This window comes from Plasmodium vivax, chromosome 13 (genome assembly GCF_000002415.2).
Source record: "Plasmodium vivax chromosome 13, whole genome shotgun sequence".
Lineage (NCBI taxonomy): Eukaryota > Apicomplexa > Aconoidasida > Haemosporida > Plasmodiidae > Plasmodium > Plasmodium vivax.
This window is the reverse complement of record NC_009918.1, coordinates 122,364-137,449: the sequence shown is the minus strand read 5'-3', so window position 1 is coordinate 137,449 and position 15,086 is coordinate 122,364. Positions and strand designations below refer to the sequence as shown.

Genomic DNA, 15,086 nt, shown 5'->3' with positions numbered 1-15,086 from the left:
TTGCACAAAATTGGAGTTACAAATGTGTAACACGCTTTGCGCGTCGCGTTAGGAAAAAAAATTTAATAAAAATTGGGAAACAGCGTCCCTATTTTTTTTTTTTTACTTCGAAAAGGGGAAAATTGTTTGGTGAGCCGTTTGGTGAGCCGCTTGGTCATCTAAGAAAGCGGTTACAACCTTCACGAAATGGAAAAAAATGACGAAAAAAAAAAAGTCACTCCGTTGCGCAGCTAAGTCGTTATTTCTGTGCCCACTCCTCGTTGGGTACATCCCCTCCCAAACGTAGCAACTCAGAACGTGAGGGTAAATATATTTGCACACAAATGCTGGCGCAATTTTGCTTTTTTTTTTCCCCTCCCTTTGGTAACACACTCCTGTTGTGAAGAAAATGCTGTTCGCCTTACCCACCCGTCTGCACAAGTTCATGTGTAACACAAATGGTTAATTTTTTTTTTTTTTTTTTTTTTGTTGTTCGCTCGGTCCTGGGGTGAAATGCCCATTTGGCGCTCCTCTGCTGTTCCGAAAGGTAGATGGGTTCATCCCAGTGGGGGGTAAAGGGGAGGTAATAAAGTCGCCCTCAAAAATGCTCACAGGAGGGGCTACGTAGGGCGGGAGAAACAAACGAGCTGACTCTCACCATTTGCGAAGCTTTAGAGGTCCTCTTTCGGCTTCTCCAGCGTGGGGGCCAGCACCTCTGGAAAGGGGTCCAGTGCCGCTGCATGGGGGGGAAAAAACGCAAACCAATGCGGGTGTGTTGCGCATAAGCTGCCACTCATTTAACGGCAGTTACTGCCCGAAGGTACTTTCCCTGTTCACGTTCGTACCTGTGTACTTCCACTTGTCCACAATTTCTTTCTTCTGCCTGTCGCTGAAGTATTCTATGTTTATTCTTAGAGGAAAAAAAAAGGGGGGGAGAAGAGCAGGTAATTTTTTGCAGCCGATTCGGTCAGTGTCGCCCATTCGCTCATCTGCGGTGCTTCCCCCGCGCGACTTACTTCTCCTTTTCTCCATTTAAGTACTCTACTTCTATCATGGGTGGGTTTTCATAGCTTCAGGGGGGAGGGATAATTCACATGTGCGGGTGAGCAAACAGTGCAATATCAGGAACGCATAAGGGGGTGGGGACGCGACAGACGTCGTAGGCACACCGTACACGTAGGTGCCCATAAAATGCCTACGCTAGGAGTTCCCATGTTACGGTCAATAGGGGGTACTTTTGTTTTATTCTTTGGGAGGACGCATAGACAATCAGTCGTCTGTGGGGGGGAAATGGGAATGTTTGCACGCGGGGAGGTCCAATTTGGTTCGGTGCCATCCGCGCCATTTGTTCATATGGTCCGTATGGCCCGTATGGGCAGGGAAGAGAGAAACCACACACAGCGGCGTGTAGTCATTCCTTTCGACGGTTGGCAATTTCACCACTTGGAGCCCCTTTCATCTTTGCTCCTTTTCGGACGGGCTAAACGGCCTACCTCGCAACGTCCGCCTTCTCGCTTCGCACAGGGGAATAATACACATGCAATTTTCTCAGGTACATTAAAAAGGTCAGGGGGGGGAAGAGCCTGTATCTCATTTTGCTAACAGCGGGGTGGTGTGCTAATCAGGGGGGGGAGCAGCGTGCGCGGCTAGAAGCTGTTGGACGGAGCATGACGCAGCGTGACGCGGCAGAACATTACGCGCGACCAATAAGGCGGCGCGCCGCTAACAGGGCTACCTGTTCATGCGACACGCACCACGGGGTAACTTTCACAGGCGTACGTCATCAAAAATAATTTTCACTTTAGCTTCACACCTTTTTTAGCTGCTCACCCTTCGGACATTTTCTCAAAAACAGAAGCCTCAAAGGTAAAGTGCGAAGAAATGGCTAGCAAAAAAGTTGATGAGTTTTTTTTTTTTTTTTCGCCTTTTTCTTCGCTTTTTTCTTCCTTTTTAATTGGCATGGCGGGGCGTCAAGGATAGCTGCACCAATGCAGGTATGTAATAACATATCTACACACGTACATTCATGCGACCGCGGCAGGGGGAGCAACTCGTTTGCAAATGAGGAAGGACGAAACATACACAGGGGGTTTACGTTTACGATTACGTCGATCCTGGAGAAGGGTCATACGAAGTAGCGGTTATCACACCGAATGGCTAGTTTAAAAAAAAAAAAAAAAAAAAAAATGGCATATATTATATGCCTGTGAAGCGTGCAAAAAATGTGAGTACACGTACGATTTAAAAATACAGCTCTGATGTTAAAATTTTCTTTTGAATTGGGCACAAAGGAACAAATAATAACACACCAAAGAGGAGTCCCCTCGAATGGAAATTAAAAATGGGGGATAATACACAAATAAGAACTAGTTCACTTAATCCGATGTGTGCATGTGTGTCCCTCCCCCAAAATAGGGGAATCAAATCACGACTTGTTGCGCACCGTTCTGTAGACCTTAAAATGGTGATTGAGGTTCTTCACACAGTGCAGCTTCGCCCGACTGAACAAGGCCCCGTTGTCTCGATTCACTTCATCAAAGATGACACATTTAACGCGCGAGTGCACCATCGCCATTGCACACATAAAGCAGGGTTCGTGGCTTAGGTAGGCGTAATAGTTGGTGCATAGGTACTGGTCGTCCTCAACAGGGTTGAGCAAGGATAGCCGCGTGAGGTCTTCCCCATCAGTGGTTCCATCAGTGGTTCCATCAGCGGTTCTGTCAGCGGTTCTGTCAGCGGTTCCATCGGCGGCCCCACCATCGACTTCTTCACCCTCATCCGCCGCTTCACATTTCAAGTACGGCGTGCTTCCACCCGACGCGCTGCCCCCTTCACCACTTCCAATTTTGCATTTTTTGTTACTGGGGCCGCTTAAACATTCCGAGGTGTGCGCATTCTGCACGTGATTTGTGATGCAACCCGTAGTGTTCCCATTACAATCGCTTGCTCGCGTGTGCACTTCCTTTTTCATTCTCCACAGGTGGCGTAATTTGAAGGAAACCTGTTCAATGGCCAACATCACCGCATGATGCAGTGGGTGATTTTTTATATTATCACCTGAACAGGCAATAATTTTATGATTGTGCGTTAAGACGCAGCCACCTTGGCATGTGCCGAAATTTTTCCCAACTCGAATTGCGATCTTTACAAAGTGTATGAATTTTTTTACGTCCTCTTTTGCTAACGTTGTTAACTCATTTGCTGGTTTTCTATAGTAGAGTGGCCAATGCACGGACCACTCTGCGTACTGCTTTCTCGTCATCGGGGGGTGCTTGGATGCATGTACCATTGTTATGGTAATTGGTTTCCCTCCATTTATTTGCACAACTTTGCTAAGTAAATCGTCTGGCAGTTCGGCAGAGAAACCCACAAGTATTTGAACATTCTCCTCGTTTACTTTTCGACACCTTTTTAAATGATTATAACTGTTACGAAGTTGGCTATTGACAAAATCTCGCATCACATTTAAGCATCCCTTTGTGTTGTCTTTCGTTGTTTCGAGACAGTACATGGGGGTTAATTCGATCTCTTGAGTGTACGAGTCGGGGTACACTTGTACTATGTCAACGATTTGGGAGTCCATCATAGGTGGGGGTGGGAAGCAAATAATTGGCCATACCTCCCCGCAAGGGTGTGAATAGGTCCCTATAAGGCGTTCATGCAAAATGGCCCTGAAAGGTGTCCTTTATTTGAACTATGGAAGAGGAACCCCTTTGAAAAATTTATCAAAATGGAGGAGCCAACCTGTGAGCAAGTGTCATTAGCAACTGAGCAAATTTGAAGAGGCACAAAAAAAAAACTAGCGGTAAAATCTTTCATTTTGAGAGGAAAGCTACATGTGAACAGCTGCGGAGGGGTTCACTTTCTTTTTCGCCCCATCTGGGTAGTCCTCATCTTGGACGTTCCTTTAATTATGCGCTTTGGTTGGCTTTATACCAAAAAGGGTGTCCTTGTCATTGTAACGTAGGCTATGCGGGAGGAGGTAATTATATGCTCCTCCATTTCGCACTTGTTCGCGTTACATAAGTTCTACCTCTGTTATAATAACTGTTTTGTGAGGAGTAGCCCCTCTTCAGTTTCGCCTAAAAATGGGTGAACCCCCCCCAAGGCCGCCTCTATTTTTACCAAGTTTGGGGCATCCAAATGGCTCTTGCACAAATGTAACTGTTCACCTTTACGCATTGAAAAAAAAAAAAAAAAAAAAAAAAAATGAACTGTTCAGGTGAATACTGCCAAAAAGTGGAGTATTTTGGGAGAAATAGCCAAATGATTTTTTTTTTTTTTTTTGTAGTGGGAAAATTAAGAAAAAAAAAATAGCACACAGTAGGGGATAGATAGTAGGACGCATCCTCTCCCCTTTGAGGCAGTTTCGCAAATGCGTTTGGGGGGAGACCAGTTGAGTAGTCCATCACCAAGGCGCAGCGGTTTCACATGTGGGGATAAGAACGAACTGGAAAGTTCACCCAATTTAAGGGGAAAAAAGTGAGGGGAGGAAGGGTCCATTTGATGGGCCACGCAAAGAGTGCACATAAATATTGTGCCTTTTTTTTTTCCCCCCAAAGTCACGCAAGTGCAAACTTATGTAAGTGCATCCCACTAGACCATGTACACAATCGACTTTGTAAAAGAGGAAAAGTACGTCCGGAGGGTGGGAGATTTGTGCGGGGAGTACTATGTGCCCTTCGCACTGCCAGGGAGGTACAAGTGCAATGTGGAAGACATAGAAAATGTGCTGCACATATGGATGAGCAAAAGTAGTAAAATAAAAGATAAAGACGTAAAGGATGACGAGAAGGGGCTACTGCTATTCGGATCCATATTCAGAGAAACCAATTTTTCTTTAATTCTGTCCAAGTCGAGATATGAACAGAACATATGTGCGTGGAAAATATTATGGTGTGCATGGAAGGACATATTTAAACAAACATTTAAAAAGAGTGGAAATAAATATATGGAGAACTACGAAGCAGACATTATTCGGTTTCAAGCTGGGTGTATTTATCTCCTATTTTTGCTATACTTTAGCCAACACGTGGAAGAAAATAATTTTCCCTACCCCTTGTACATGTCACCACACATAATGAATCTCTGTTTGGACGTGACAGAAGAGTGCGAGAGGATGTGTGTGTACAATGACTTGAGGCATATTTTAAATTTTATGATGGACTCCAATTCGATCATCCTCAGTTGTAATGACAGCTTTGCTGGGGATTTCCAGGACCGGTATGGCGCCCCTCTCTACATTGACAAAGGCAAATTGGGGGTGGAAAATTGCGCAGAAATTAATGACGTGGATTTGCCCTCTTACTTTGCACACTTCCAGGCGGAGGTGAAGGATCTCTGTGAGTTGTGCGACACGCAGAGGAGGAAAAGCACCCTGAGCAACACATCTGCGCACAGCCTGCGCGCCAAGTTTGAGCTCGTGAGGCGGGCGCTCACGGAGGACGACTTGGTGTAGGGGCTGCCCGCGCGGCGGGTTTTGCGTCCCGTTGTGCAGTTGTGCAGTTGCGCGTGGTTTGTTGCGATCGTTTATTTTGTTTTTTTTTTAATTTATTTTTTTTATTATTATTTTTTTTTTTTTTTTCACCCCCCGTGCGGTGTACATACATTGTAGCGCTCCGCGGCGCGAGAAGGCATTTGCGCAAATTCGTCGTAGGATGATGTCTACCAGTGGCGCCCCCTGCAGGAAGTGTAAAAATGTTTGTTTACCCGTTTGTGCGTTTACCAACTGAGCGTCGCTTCCCCACTGCGTATGTTTTTCAGATCTGTTTCACCTCTGAGATGGCGCATCATCTTTGTCCATCCCCCCCTCCGTTTACAACTACGTAAATAAATATACTTATATGTACATACTTATGCATACACTTATATACGTGCATGTTGCGTGCCTCCACTCCTGTAAAAACGCAAAAACGCAGCAGCGACGATGAAGGTGCTAGCCACTGTCCTATTTTTGTTCCTTGTCCTCTGTAAAAAAAGACCTCTTGTTGATGGAGTCATTCAGAAGCAGGACGCGTACTTGGACGACGAGTTTAGGAGCTTCACGTATTTTTTCGGTTACACGAGGGGGGCCTTCGAGGAGGGCTTTCGGGGAGGGTTTTCTGCCTGTACTTGTTGCACGAGGCCGTTGGGCAGTTTTGCCGATGGGCAGTTCCGCGTCCGCACCGCTAAGCTGCTAAACCGCTAACCCGCTTCTCCCCCTTTCGAGCAGCCTCGTCCCCTTCGGCGAGCTTCCTGTCCCGGATAGTCCACAGCGATGAGTCCAGATTCACCCAAACGCAAAGCAAAATAGGTTCGCTCAGCTCTGTGCGTGCTTGCTTAGAGGAAGCACAAAAGGGAGCCAGCTAACCGGGGGGTTTTATTTCCCTCCACCTCGTCGCAGACATCTGGAGCAAAACGGTGGACAAGGCGTACTCGATTAATCAAGTAAACTTTTTCATATAAGTAAAAAGAAAAATAAATAAAAAATAAAATAAAAATAAAATAAAAAAAAATAAAAAAAATATGTAGTGCAGAACCTTTTCAAATTTCGTGTGTGTTGTTTAAAAGAAGCAACTTGGAGAGCTCATTATCTGGCAGACGGGAAAGGCCTCCCGCTTCTGCTGCCGGCTGTGCTCGCCGAGAGGGTGCCCGCACATGAGCAGATACACACACGCACATGCACATTTGCACCTTCCGCCACGTGGCCTACCAAGTTTTCCAGCGGAATTATGAAGGTGTACATGTCTCTGCTGCTCCTCCTTCTGTTGCCCCTCTTCGCTTACGTCGGCGTATTCGGTGAGTCCCCCCCCAAACGCATACTTTTGGGCAGCGTCACGTGACCCGCTAACGCAACAGAGGGGTTATAACATTTTCCGCTTTGTAACTTCCCTTAGGCCACACAAGAAATCAGACGACTTTCACCTTATCAGCCATATGTGGTGAGTACTGCTAATATGTGGTTACCTTGGTGGGGGGAACTTCCTCTACAGGGGGGACAATCAAGCCACATGGGATACACATGTGTATAGATACACGTTGACCCACCTACTGACGCGCCCCGTTGGGGACTGCGTGTGCGTTTTTCCCCTGCAGCTTACTTCACCCTTCTGGTGGTGTTTTTCTTGACCAACGGGATTTTGAGCGTCGGGCTTGTCTGCTCGCTGCCGCTGGTCTTCGCAGGTACGCGTGCGGCTAAGCGGCAAAGGTGAGCGTCACTGCTGATCGGCAAAAGTGCGCATTATTTTTCTCCCCCTCCCCCCCCGCAGTTTTCGCCTTCAATTTGGCCCACTCAGATTACACAATAAAATCTCTGTCAAAATTTACCCGCTATGTATTTCCCTTTGTACGTTTTTGCGCCTCGTAAAATGGGCACCTAAATGGGATTCGCCCGTGGGTTGTGTTACACCCTCCATCTCCACCCCTTCCATACGTGAGACCACACGTATGTCCATACTGTAGAGACGCACCTACCCCTTTTTTTTTTCTTTTTTTTTTTTTTTTTTCCACCTGCAGGTTTTGTCCAAATTTTTATACGACATTGCAACCCATTTGGGGGGTGACAAGGCAAACGCTTTCGATTACGGGCTCAGTGGCTACCTGTACATGTCGCGTTAGTAGTTGAGAGGGGGTCGCCCGAGAATAGCTCTTCACGGGGGGTTGGCGTGGAGTTCCTGCTTCGCGGCAAATTCGATTGTCCACTTGATTGACCATCTGGTTGACCATCTGGTTGCCCCATCAGCTGCCTCTTCCCATCTGTGTATTACTCTCCTATCGTTACCCCCCTCATATCTGCCCCCTTTTTTTTGAATCCCCTCTGCCAAGTTCTGAAGGGAAACTATTACTTGGCCCTGAAGGCAGTACACCTGCTTGTGCTTAGCGTGTCGGCGTTGATCATCAGAAAATTGTTTCCCAGAATTTTTGACGACGGCGAGTTGAAGAGTCCCCAGAGCGCGTAAGAAGAAGGAAGTGCTCGCAGCTTGTAGAGCGTTTACATTAATATGCATTCCTTCTTACGTGCACACATGTGGGGGCATCCTCACTATTCCAGTTCCACCGCGTCTAGACGTGCACATCGTGGTAAGCGCCTCTGAAGGTGCATTACTCATTACGTTTTGTATTTTCCTCTCCCTTCTGTGCAGCCAATCGGATAAGTACATCGTGTCCTTCCTGTGCGCGCTGCCCATCGCCGCGTCCGTCACGCAGATTTATTGCTTAGCGAGTCAGGCGATGAATCCCATAGGTGAGTGGCAAAGGGGAGTGGCAAACGGGGAGTGACAAAGGGGAGTAAGAAAGGGGACTGGTCGGGGGTGCCCACTCACTGCTCATTCACCGCGAAGTAAAATGCGCCTCCGCAAAGTGGGTACGCTCAACGAGAGTTGCATTTTTTTTTTTAACACTAGAGTGGTTGGCCCTTTTTGCTGTCACCCCCCCTGCAGATCCCAGCATATTTTTTATGATCCCCAGCTCGGTGAATTTTTCCTCACCGAGCACAATTTTTTCTCTTTGGGGTAAGCTAGCTGGGTTGAGCACGCCGTGGGAGATGCCTACACATTTGCGTAGCGATGTTCGCAGCTATGTGCGTAAATATGTGCATAGCAATGTGCGTAGCTATGCGCAGAGGTGTGGACCATGTAATTCACTTTTGTTTTCCCCCTTTTTACCGCGTCAGTGTTGGCCATCACAACGTACGTGCTGACGGTGCTCAGAAACCTCGTCGAGACAGGTGCGCAGGGAGGTGCCAAGCGGTTCATCCGTCCGTTTCGATCACACTGTTTGCTCATTTGTTGTGCTTTTCCTTCTTTCGATATGCACCCCGCAGATTACAACCACGCGTTAAACAAAATTCCGAGCAACCTCAGCGAATTTTTATAGCTAGCCATTTTGGAAAAAAAAAAAAATAAAAAAAAAAATAACCCCAAAAATGTTACCCATTACGCGGGTCAACAAGCAGACTGTGCAACTGTGTGCAAATTTTGTCTTTTCCTTTTTTTTGTTCATTTTTGTGAGGATTAATTATTTTATCATCGTAATGGCCCCTTTATTTATTTATTTATTTATTTATTTTATTTTTTTTTTTCACTTCATGCGGGGTGAGCAATATGAGGAATAAAAAGCGTCGTGCCTCGAGCAGCTTTGTGCGGAACGCAAAAATGTGTGTTCCTTAAAACTTTGCCAGTGGGAGGTACGTGAAGTGCAAACCAGTTGGCCCTCTTTTTAAGAAGGCATAATAAAGCGTGACTCATTTGAGTGCCTCCACTGAGTGGCGGTACGGCTACACACGCGAAAACAGGCGAACGGGAATTATCCATAGGAATGGTTTCACCATGTTGTGTAAATATACGTGCAGCGTGGGATGAGGGAATACCCCACCATGTGTAAGTCACGTCATCAAAATAGTGGGCCCTTTTTCTTACTGCCAAATTGGGGGCGCACCATGGGAGCCGAAGTGGGGACTGGTGAGGAGTAAAAAAAGGGATGCAACTGCCACCTGGATAAACGCGGCGATGATTTCACGTACCGCTAAAGGATCAATGTATGCTTAACTGAGCAGTGTAAATTTTTTTTTTTTTTTTTTTTGTAACTTTTGATGCACCTCAGCTTGCACAAGTTCGTCCTTCCGCAACAACCACTCTGTAGAGCGCACCAAATTAGTTAGCTTCCCATTTGGGTTCCGTCAATAATGGGGCGAGAGAACCGACAGGTTAACTGCTCAGGCCATCGCAGCATACCCAGATGGTGTAAACAAAAAGGTAAGGTGTTCGCGGTGGGGTGAAAAGGTGCCATTTGATTTCCCCCTCGGTCGCGCAGTTACATATGCGTCTGTAGCGTACATGTCGCTGCTGCGAGATGAACATTGAAATGACGATGGGGGGGTTCCAAAAAAAAAAAAAAAAAAAATATAGCCCTTTAGTTTCCTCAGGGGGGAAGCAAAATATGGGCGGCACTTTTGAAATATGTTCCCTATTTTGTAAATTCCTTTTCGGGAGAGCTGTAAGAGTTCCCCCCCAGTAATAGCAGCCGTAGCAGTAGCACCACCTCCGTTCGCACTTCCCAGTTGCTACCACGTTAGCAACCCTGGCTGATGGCCTTCCAAATGGGGGTACCCCCCCCAGCACTCAGCAGAGGCGGCTGCCAGCATGGCGACATGTACACAGTGCCAAAGGGGACGGCACATTGCAACGGGGCAGAGACCTCCTCGCTAGTTGCATACGAGGGGGAAAGGGAACATTCACTTGGGGCGCCCTCCCCCTGGAAAGGGAGAAATACCTTCGCAGTAGTGAAGAGAAAATTGCCTCCCTTTGCATAACGCCGCGTACGCGTGAACGCACGGGGTGTACTCACGTTTGCACCCACGTATGCGCTCATTCGTGCTGTGGCAAGGAGTGCCTCCAAAGAAAAATCTTTTTTGTTCGCTCCTTGACCGTTTTTTCCTTCCCTTTGTTCGTTTCGGCCAAGTGCAGCACGCGCGTGTGCCCGAACGCACAAATGGGTAACGTAACGTGTATGCGTTTTGCTTTCCCGTCGTAGCACATAGCCCCAGTATGAGACTTCCCCCGTATGTACGCGCGATACGTGTATTTTACGCTCGGTGCATAATATTGCCTGCGCGGTATATATGCCTCACGCTTCAGCTCACCATTTCTTTTTTCTTTTGGTGCCTCCCCCATAAGTAGGTGTTTCTCACTTTGTTCAAAAGGGAACACGCATTGGCGGTTAAGATACGGCATGGCGGCTTTGCGAAAGCGAGGCAACCCTTTTCTTTCTGCGCCTTCTTAAAAAACGCGAAGTTATCTTTTGGCCGGTCGGCAGGAAGGGGGCGCAGAGAGTTAGTCAGTTAGTTAGCCTTCCCGGCGATCGAAATGGAGTGAAACCGAGGCGAAAAAAAAAAAAAAAAAAAAAAAAAAAATGAAAAAAAAAAAAAAACATAACCGACGCAAAATAGCGCAGCACAAAAGAAGAGGAGTTACCAAAGCAGTTACCAAAGTAGTAGTCAGCAGCGAAGCGAAGCAAAGTGAAATTTGCCTAAGTTGAGCCAACTTCACCCAAGTTTAGCAACCCAAACGTATAGCATATACCGTGTAAAAGGCATTTTAACAAGCAGTTAAAAAATCCAACCCAAAGTGTTAAGTCGAAGCGCTGTGCACTCGCCAAACGCAACTTTTCTTTTTGTACCCATTCGCATATTTAAATCAGTGGAGGAAAATCAAAATATATATGTAATATTTTTGCTAACTGCTCCATATGTAAAGAGAAAATTTGAAGCTATTTGCAATTAAAATACGAGGAAAAAAATAAAAAGTTTTGCAAAGAATTGCGCTTTTGAAAGGCATTTTCACCAAAGGGACATACATGCTACGCTGAGTTTTCGTTGGAGATACCATTTTTTTTTTTTTTTTTTTTTAACCTACTTTATTTTACATTCCCCTTGTGGTTACCAAACCCTTTGCCACTTAGCGCTGCGCTGCTTCCCCATTTGTTACTCCATTTGTTAGCATCTCCCCCGTTTTGTCGCGCCCGTTTTTAAACCTCCCTAACAACGCGCAGAGGAGTGTAAATATTATATATGCATATGCATAAGCGTACGTGTGTATATACCAGGCTGTATTTCCCCGTTGAAGAATAACCCCCATTTCTTTAAACAAAAAAAAGGAACCCCTCCTTTTTCTCCTTTTTTCTCCTTTTTTTGGCCCCACTATTTGCATAATGTCAGACCACGAAACGTATGATAACATCGATGCGGGAGCATCCCAGACGTACCCTGTGCAGGCAGGTGCCATAAAGAAAAACGGCCACGTGATGCTAAAGGAGCATCCTTGCAAAGTGGTAGATTACTCCACGTCCAAAACGGGAAAGCACGGTCATGCCAAGGCACATATTGTAGGCATCGACATTTTTACGGGAAAAAAATATGAAGATATATGCCCCACCTCTCACAATATGGATGTTCCTGTGGTGAAGAGAACTGAGTTGCAGCTGATTGACATTACAGAGGATGGTTTTGTTTCTTTACTGTATGATAATGGAGAGACAAAGGATGACTTGAGCTTACCAAAGGACTCGGATGGCAACCCCGATGACGTGGCCAAGCAGATTCGTACCCTCTTCGATGGCGGCAAGTCTGTGCTGGTCAGCGTGTTGTCCGCGTGTGGCCAGGAGAAGATCATCGCGGTGAAGGAGTTGTCCTCCTAGGCGTCTCAGCGCACGTCTCGGTGTACCATCCACATGCTGCTACGCTTCTACACCCGTCTGCACTCACGTCTACACTCGCAGCTCTGCTTTTTTACCCTGGGGCCCCTCCACAGGGAAGCTTTCCCACCTGTGCGCTGCCCCCACTTCCATGCTGCCCCCACTTCCATGCTGCCCCCACTTCCATGCTGCGCCCACTTTAATGCTGCCCCCCCTTCGCCCACCTGCACGCGCACGTATATAAAACTATATGCACATTTAAAAGAGGATAATACGAAAATTATTTTTTTGTAAATTCATCCTGCTGCATGGATGGGACGATCTGGACGGGTCGAACGGAACAGAGCCGAGCGCAGCCTAGCGCAGCCGACCGGCCAACGAGTCATCTACCTTCCTAGCTGCTCACTCATTGGTTCGTTTTTGTGCCACAGAAATAAATTTTTTTTTTTTTTTCTCCCCCACTTACGAATACGCCAAACGAACACACACCTGCGCGCATGCGCGACTCTTTAACGAAATCGACGGACTGTGCGGGTAAGCGGCACGCGGCAAGCGGCACTTAGCACATTGGCACGCGGCGCATCTGGACGGGCGACCGTTTCCATAGCCCTGCCAATTTGACTTGTCAATTCCTGGCGCCCTTTTTCCGCGAGCAAACAGGAAGTGGTATCAGAGCAGAGAAAAAAGGAAAAGTTTTTTTTTTTTTTTTCCCACCCGTTTGTGTATGTACACTTGCGGCAAGCGGATGGGTCGAAAAATTTTTTTGCGCAAAATGGCTGCTCAAATGGGGAGGATATTCTCATCGTCTGCGGTCCGCACAACTGCGCAGGGGCAGGCGCATCAGGGGTTGCCAATGTCCCATCGGCCCATCGGCCCATCGCCCCCGTCACCACTACCGCGCCGCTCCAACCGCCGGCGCCTCAACCCAGCATGGTCTCGATCCCGAACTCGTTTATCTCGAAGAAGCACAGCTCCGGTTTGCGTTTCTTCCTTTTTATTTTTATGTACCTGAGGTTGTACCTTTTTTTGAAGAAGGCATCGCTGGCGTCTTCGTCATCGCTATCATCGGAGTGGTCCCCATCATGGGCGGCGCTTCCATCGTGCACGTCCTCCCCGTCCGCGTATCCCGCGTACTCCGCGTGGGCACTGCCCGACAGCTCGTTAAAGCTCTGCTCGCTAGACGAGTTTGCATTCCCATCGCTGCCGCTGTTCCGGTTGGCGTTGTCCTCCCTGATGAGGCCCCCATTCATTTGGGTACTCCCCTTTGGGTTGGCTTTCCCATGGGGACGCCCCAATTTGCTTTTCCCCTTAGCAGGAAAGTAAAACTCAAAAAGTTTTTTTTCGTTAATAAATTTGACGAGCACATGTCTGTACACATATTTGGAGTACAGACGGAAGAGCTTCTCTTCTTTTTTTTTAAAATAATTATTTTCATTATTCGTAAGGAGAACACACACATTATTTTCTGTTGACAAATCGGACAGCGTATTTAGGAGCTGCTTTATTTCGTTGTTCCATTTGTTCTTCCCTTGGGGTCCCCCCCTGTGCAGGTAATTTATGTTATCCACGACGAGTACCCCTAAGTCGGACGGCACGTGCCTACTGAAGTGTCTACCCCCTGGCTGTTCCCATTTTTTCACTTCGCTGCTGATAAAGTTAATAACGTTGATGAGTTCGCCTAAGTGAAATACTTTTAAAAGTTGGAAGTTTTTGTATACGTCTGCGAATGTGATGCGATTGAGGTGCTTTTCCAAGTGGAGGTTAAAACAGTGCATGAGGGGGTCATACGATTCGGTGTACTTCCTTCGTAGCGGTGAGAGGAACTCCTTCACTTCTCCGTCGCCTTCTAGCAGCAGCAGGAAGAGGGAGCTTTTTCTTTCAAGGCAAAATTCCTTGTAGGTGCTCATCAGCTTTTTTATTTTTTCGAGCGAGGAGTGGATCATATTTTTGTACCGCTCGATGTAGAAGCTGTTGTCCAGGTCGAGGTAGATGGCCCTGCGTTTGGAGAAGCGCTGAGGGGGGGCGCGGTGATGGCAGCGGTGGGGGTGGAGGCCACATTCGCCGCTCCCCCCTTCACCGCTACTATCGCTACCACCCCAGATACCCATTCCCTGGCCCCCTTCCGCCTCGACGAACTGCGCAGCGAAGTGCCTCAGCAGCTGCCTAAACTCGCCGAAGTTTTTGTTCCCCAGGGCGAACTCCGCCCCCAATTGGCGCAGGCGACTAGCCGTCCGCAAGCAAAACTTATTTTCAAAATTTTTATTTTCCAAAAATTGCACAAAGTCAAAAAAGGCAGAGTAAAACAAGTGGAAGTAGTGCAGCCAGTCGTTAAAAAAGAGGTTCACACAAATGTGTGCACACAGGCTACTCTTCCCGCTGTTTCTCCTCCCCGTAATTGCATGGATGCCTCTACTGACGTATATACCATCGCATAACGTATTGAATGCGTATATGTTTGTGTATATTTTATCTTTTAATTCTTCTTTCAACTCTTTTACATTTTTTATGTTGACTGGATTGATGCATCCTTTGCTGACGATGGGTCTGATGACCCTTTCGTTGGGTGCCCACTTTTTTCTTATCATATTTGGTGGGATAAGCTTCGCTTTAATCTGGGCCCTCCCCTCAATTTTTTACATTTCTTTTTGAAGAAAGTTCTTCACGTCCCCCAGTTGGCGGTCTACTTGCCTGCCCCTTCCGCTAACTCGTTGTTTGTCGCCCCGCCCCTTTGCTACAATTTTTATGTTGTCCGTTTTTTGTTACATATTTTGAGTTCCATTTTTTTTGCGACTTTCCTTTTGGGGGGCCAGCATTTTGGCTAGCAAGTTATGAACAGGCAAGGTGAAAGCGGCGAAAAAATTGGCGAAAAAATGGCGAAAAAAATGTGGCAAAAAATGCCGCAGTGCCGCAGTGCCGCAGTGCCGTAAACCAAATCGACG

At 47.0% G+C, this 15,086-nt stretch overlaps 6 protein-coding genes across 6 annotated transcripts, besides 28 other annotated features; 3 read left to right on the top strand and 3 right to left on the bottom strand.

The window, feature by feature from the left end:
- Positions 1-28: 28 nt before the first annotated feature.
- Positions 29-1,819, bottom strand: PVX_084275 (hypothetical protein, conserved). The gene is made up of 6 exons (XM_001616472.1): positions 1,473-1,819; positions 1,179-1,256; positions 996-1,049; positions 825-889; positions 638-715; positions 29-149 (listed from the first exon to the last, which is right to left on the bottom strand). Exons 1-5 carry the CDS (start codon positions 1,571-1,573, stop codon positions 651-653), a joined length of 363 nt encoding a protein of 120 aa, XP_001616522.1. The 5' UTR covers positions 1,574-1,819; the 3' UTR covers positions 29-149; positions 638-650.
- Positions 550-571: a microsatellite.
- Positions 856-884: a microsatellite.
- Positions 917-982: a microsatellite.
- Positions 992-1,019: a microsatellite.
- Positions 1,440-1,459: a microsatellite.
- Positions 1,543-1,565: a microsatellite.
- Positions 1,664-1,749: a microsatellite.
- Positions 1,820-1,827: 8 nt separating the features above from the next.
- Positions 1,828-1,848: a microsatellite.
- A 300-nt stretch (positions 1,849-2,148) lies between these two features.
- Positions 2,149-2,255: a microsatellite.
- Positions 2,248-2,270: a microsatellite.
- A 134-nt stretch (positions 2,271-2,404) lies between these two features.
- PVX_084270 (hypothetical protein) lies at positions 2,405-3,565 on the bottom strand (the record flags this gene model as incomplete). The annotated part of the gene is made up of 1 exon (XM_001616471.1): positions 2,405-3,565. One exon carries the CDS (start codon positions 3,563-3,565, stop codon positions 2,405-2,407), a length of 1,161 nt encoding a protein of 386 aa, XP_001616521.1.
- A 701-nt stretch (positions 3,566-4,266) lies between these two features.
- On the top strand, positions 4,267-5,558 carry PVX_084265 (hypothetical protein, conserved). The gene has a single exon (XM_001616470.1). It carries the CDS (start codon positions 4,583-4,585, stop codon positions 5,435-5,437), a length of 855 nt encoding a protein of 284 aa, XP_001616520.1. The 5' UTR covers positions 4,267-4,582; the 3' UTR covers positions 5,438-5,558.
- Positions 4,268-4,293: a microsatellite.
- Positions 5,559-5,611: 53 nt separating the features above from the next.
- Positions 5,612-5,667: a microsatellite.
- A 31-nt stretch (positions 5,668-5,698) lies between these two features.
- On the top strand, positions 5,699-8,845 carry PVX_084260 (hypothetical protein, conserved). Its single transcript, XM_001616469.1, has 13 exons — positions 5,699-6,035; positions 6,191-6,271; positions 6,362-6,405; positions 6,675-6,756; positions 6,855-6,899; positions 7,054-7,140; positions 7,227-7,303; positions 7,474-7,570; positions 7,783-7,912; positions 8,100-8,200; positions 8,397-8,468; positions 8,630-8,683; positions 8,780-8,845. The coding sequence occupies exons 1-13, from the start codon at positions 5,906-5,908 to the stop codon at positions 8,830-8,832; spliced, it is 1,053 nt and encodes a 350-aa protein (XP_001616519.1). The 5' UTR covers positions 5,699-5,905; the 3' UTR covers positions 8,833-8,845.
- Positions 6,040-6,060: a microsatellite.
- Positions 6,537-6,588: a microsatellite.
- Positions 7,068-7,125: a microsatellite.
- Positions 7,539-7,567: a microsatellite.
- Positions 7,950-7,976: a microsatellite.
- Positions 8,149-8,170: a microsatellite.
- Positions 8,268-8,301: a microsatellite.
- Positions 8,846-8,949: 104 nt separating the features above from the next.
- Positions 8,950-8,974: a microsatellite.
- Positions 8,975-9,101: 127 nt separating this feature from the next.
- Positions 9,102-9,141: a microsatellite.
- A 480-nt stretch (positions 9,142-9,621) lies between these two features.
- Positions 9,622-9,641: a microsatellite.
- Positions 9,642-9,942: 301 nt separating this feature from the next.
- Positions 9,943-9,962: a microsatellite.
- A 976-nt stretch (positions 9,963-10,938) lies between these two features.
- On the top strand, positions 10,939-12,678 carry PVX_084255 (eukaryotic translation initiation factor 5A). The gene has a single exon (XM_001616468.1). The coding sequence runs from the start codon at positions 11,665-11,667 to the stop codon at positions 12,148-12,150; it is 486 nt and encodes a 161-aa protein (XP_001616518.1). The 5' UTR covers positions 10,939-11,664; the 3' UTR covers positions 12,151-12,678.
- Positions 10,944-10,988: a microsatellite.
- Positions 11,446-11,466: a microsatellite.
- A 389-nt stretch (positions 12,679-13,067) lies between the features above and the next one.
- PVX_084250 (hypothetical protein, conserved) lies at positions 13,068-14,732 on the bottom strand (the record flags this gene model as incomplete). The annotated part of the gene is made up of 1 exon (XM_001616467.1): positions 13,068-14,732. One exon carries the CDS (start codon positions 14,730-14,732, stop codon positions 13,068-13,070), a length of 1,665 nt encoding a protein of 554 aa, XP_001616517.1.
- Positions 13,272-13,296: a microsatellite.
- Positions 14,536-14,557: a microsatellite.
- Positions 14,733-14,817: 85 nt separating the features above from the next.
- Positions 14,818-14,871: a microsatellite.
- Between the last annotated feature and the right edge of the window lie 215 nt (positions 14,872-15,086).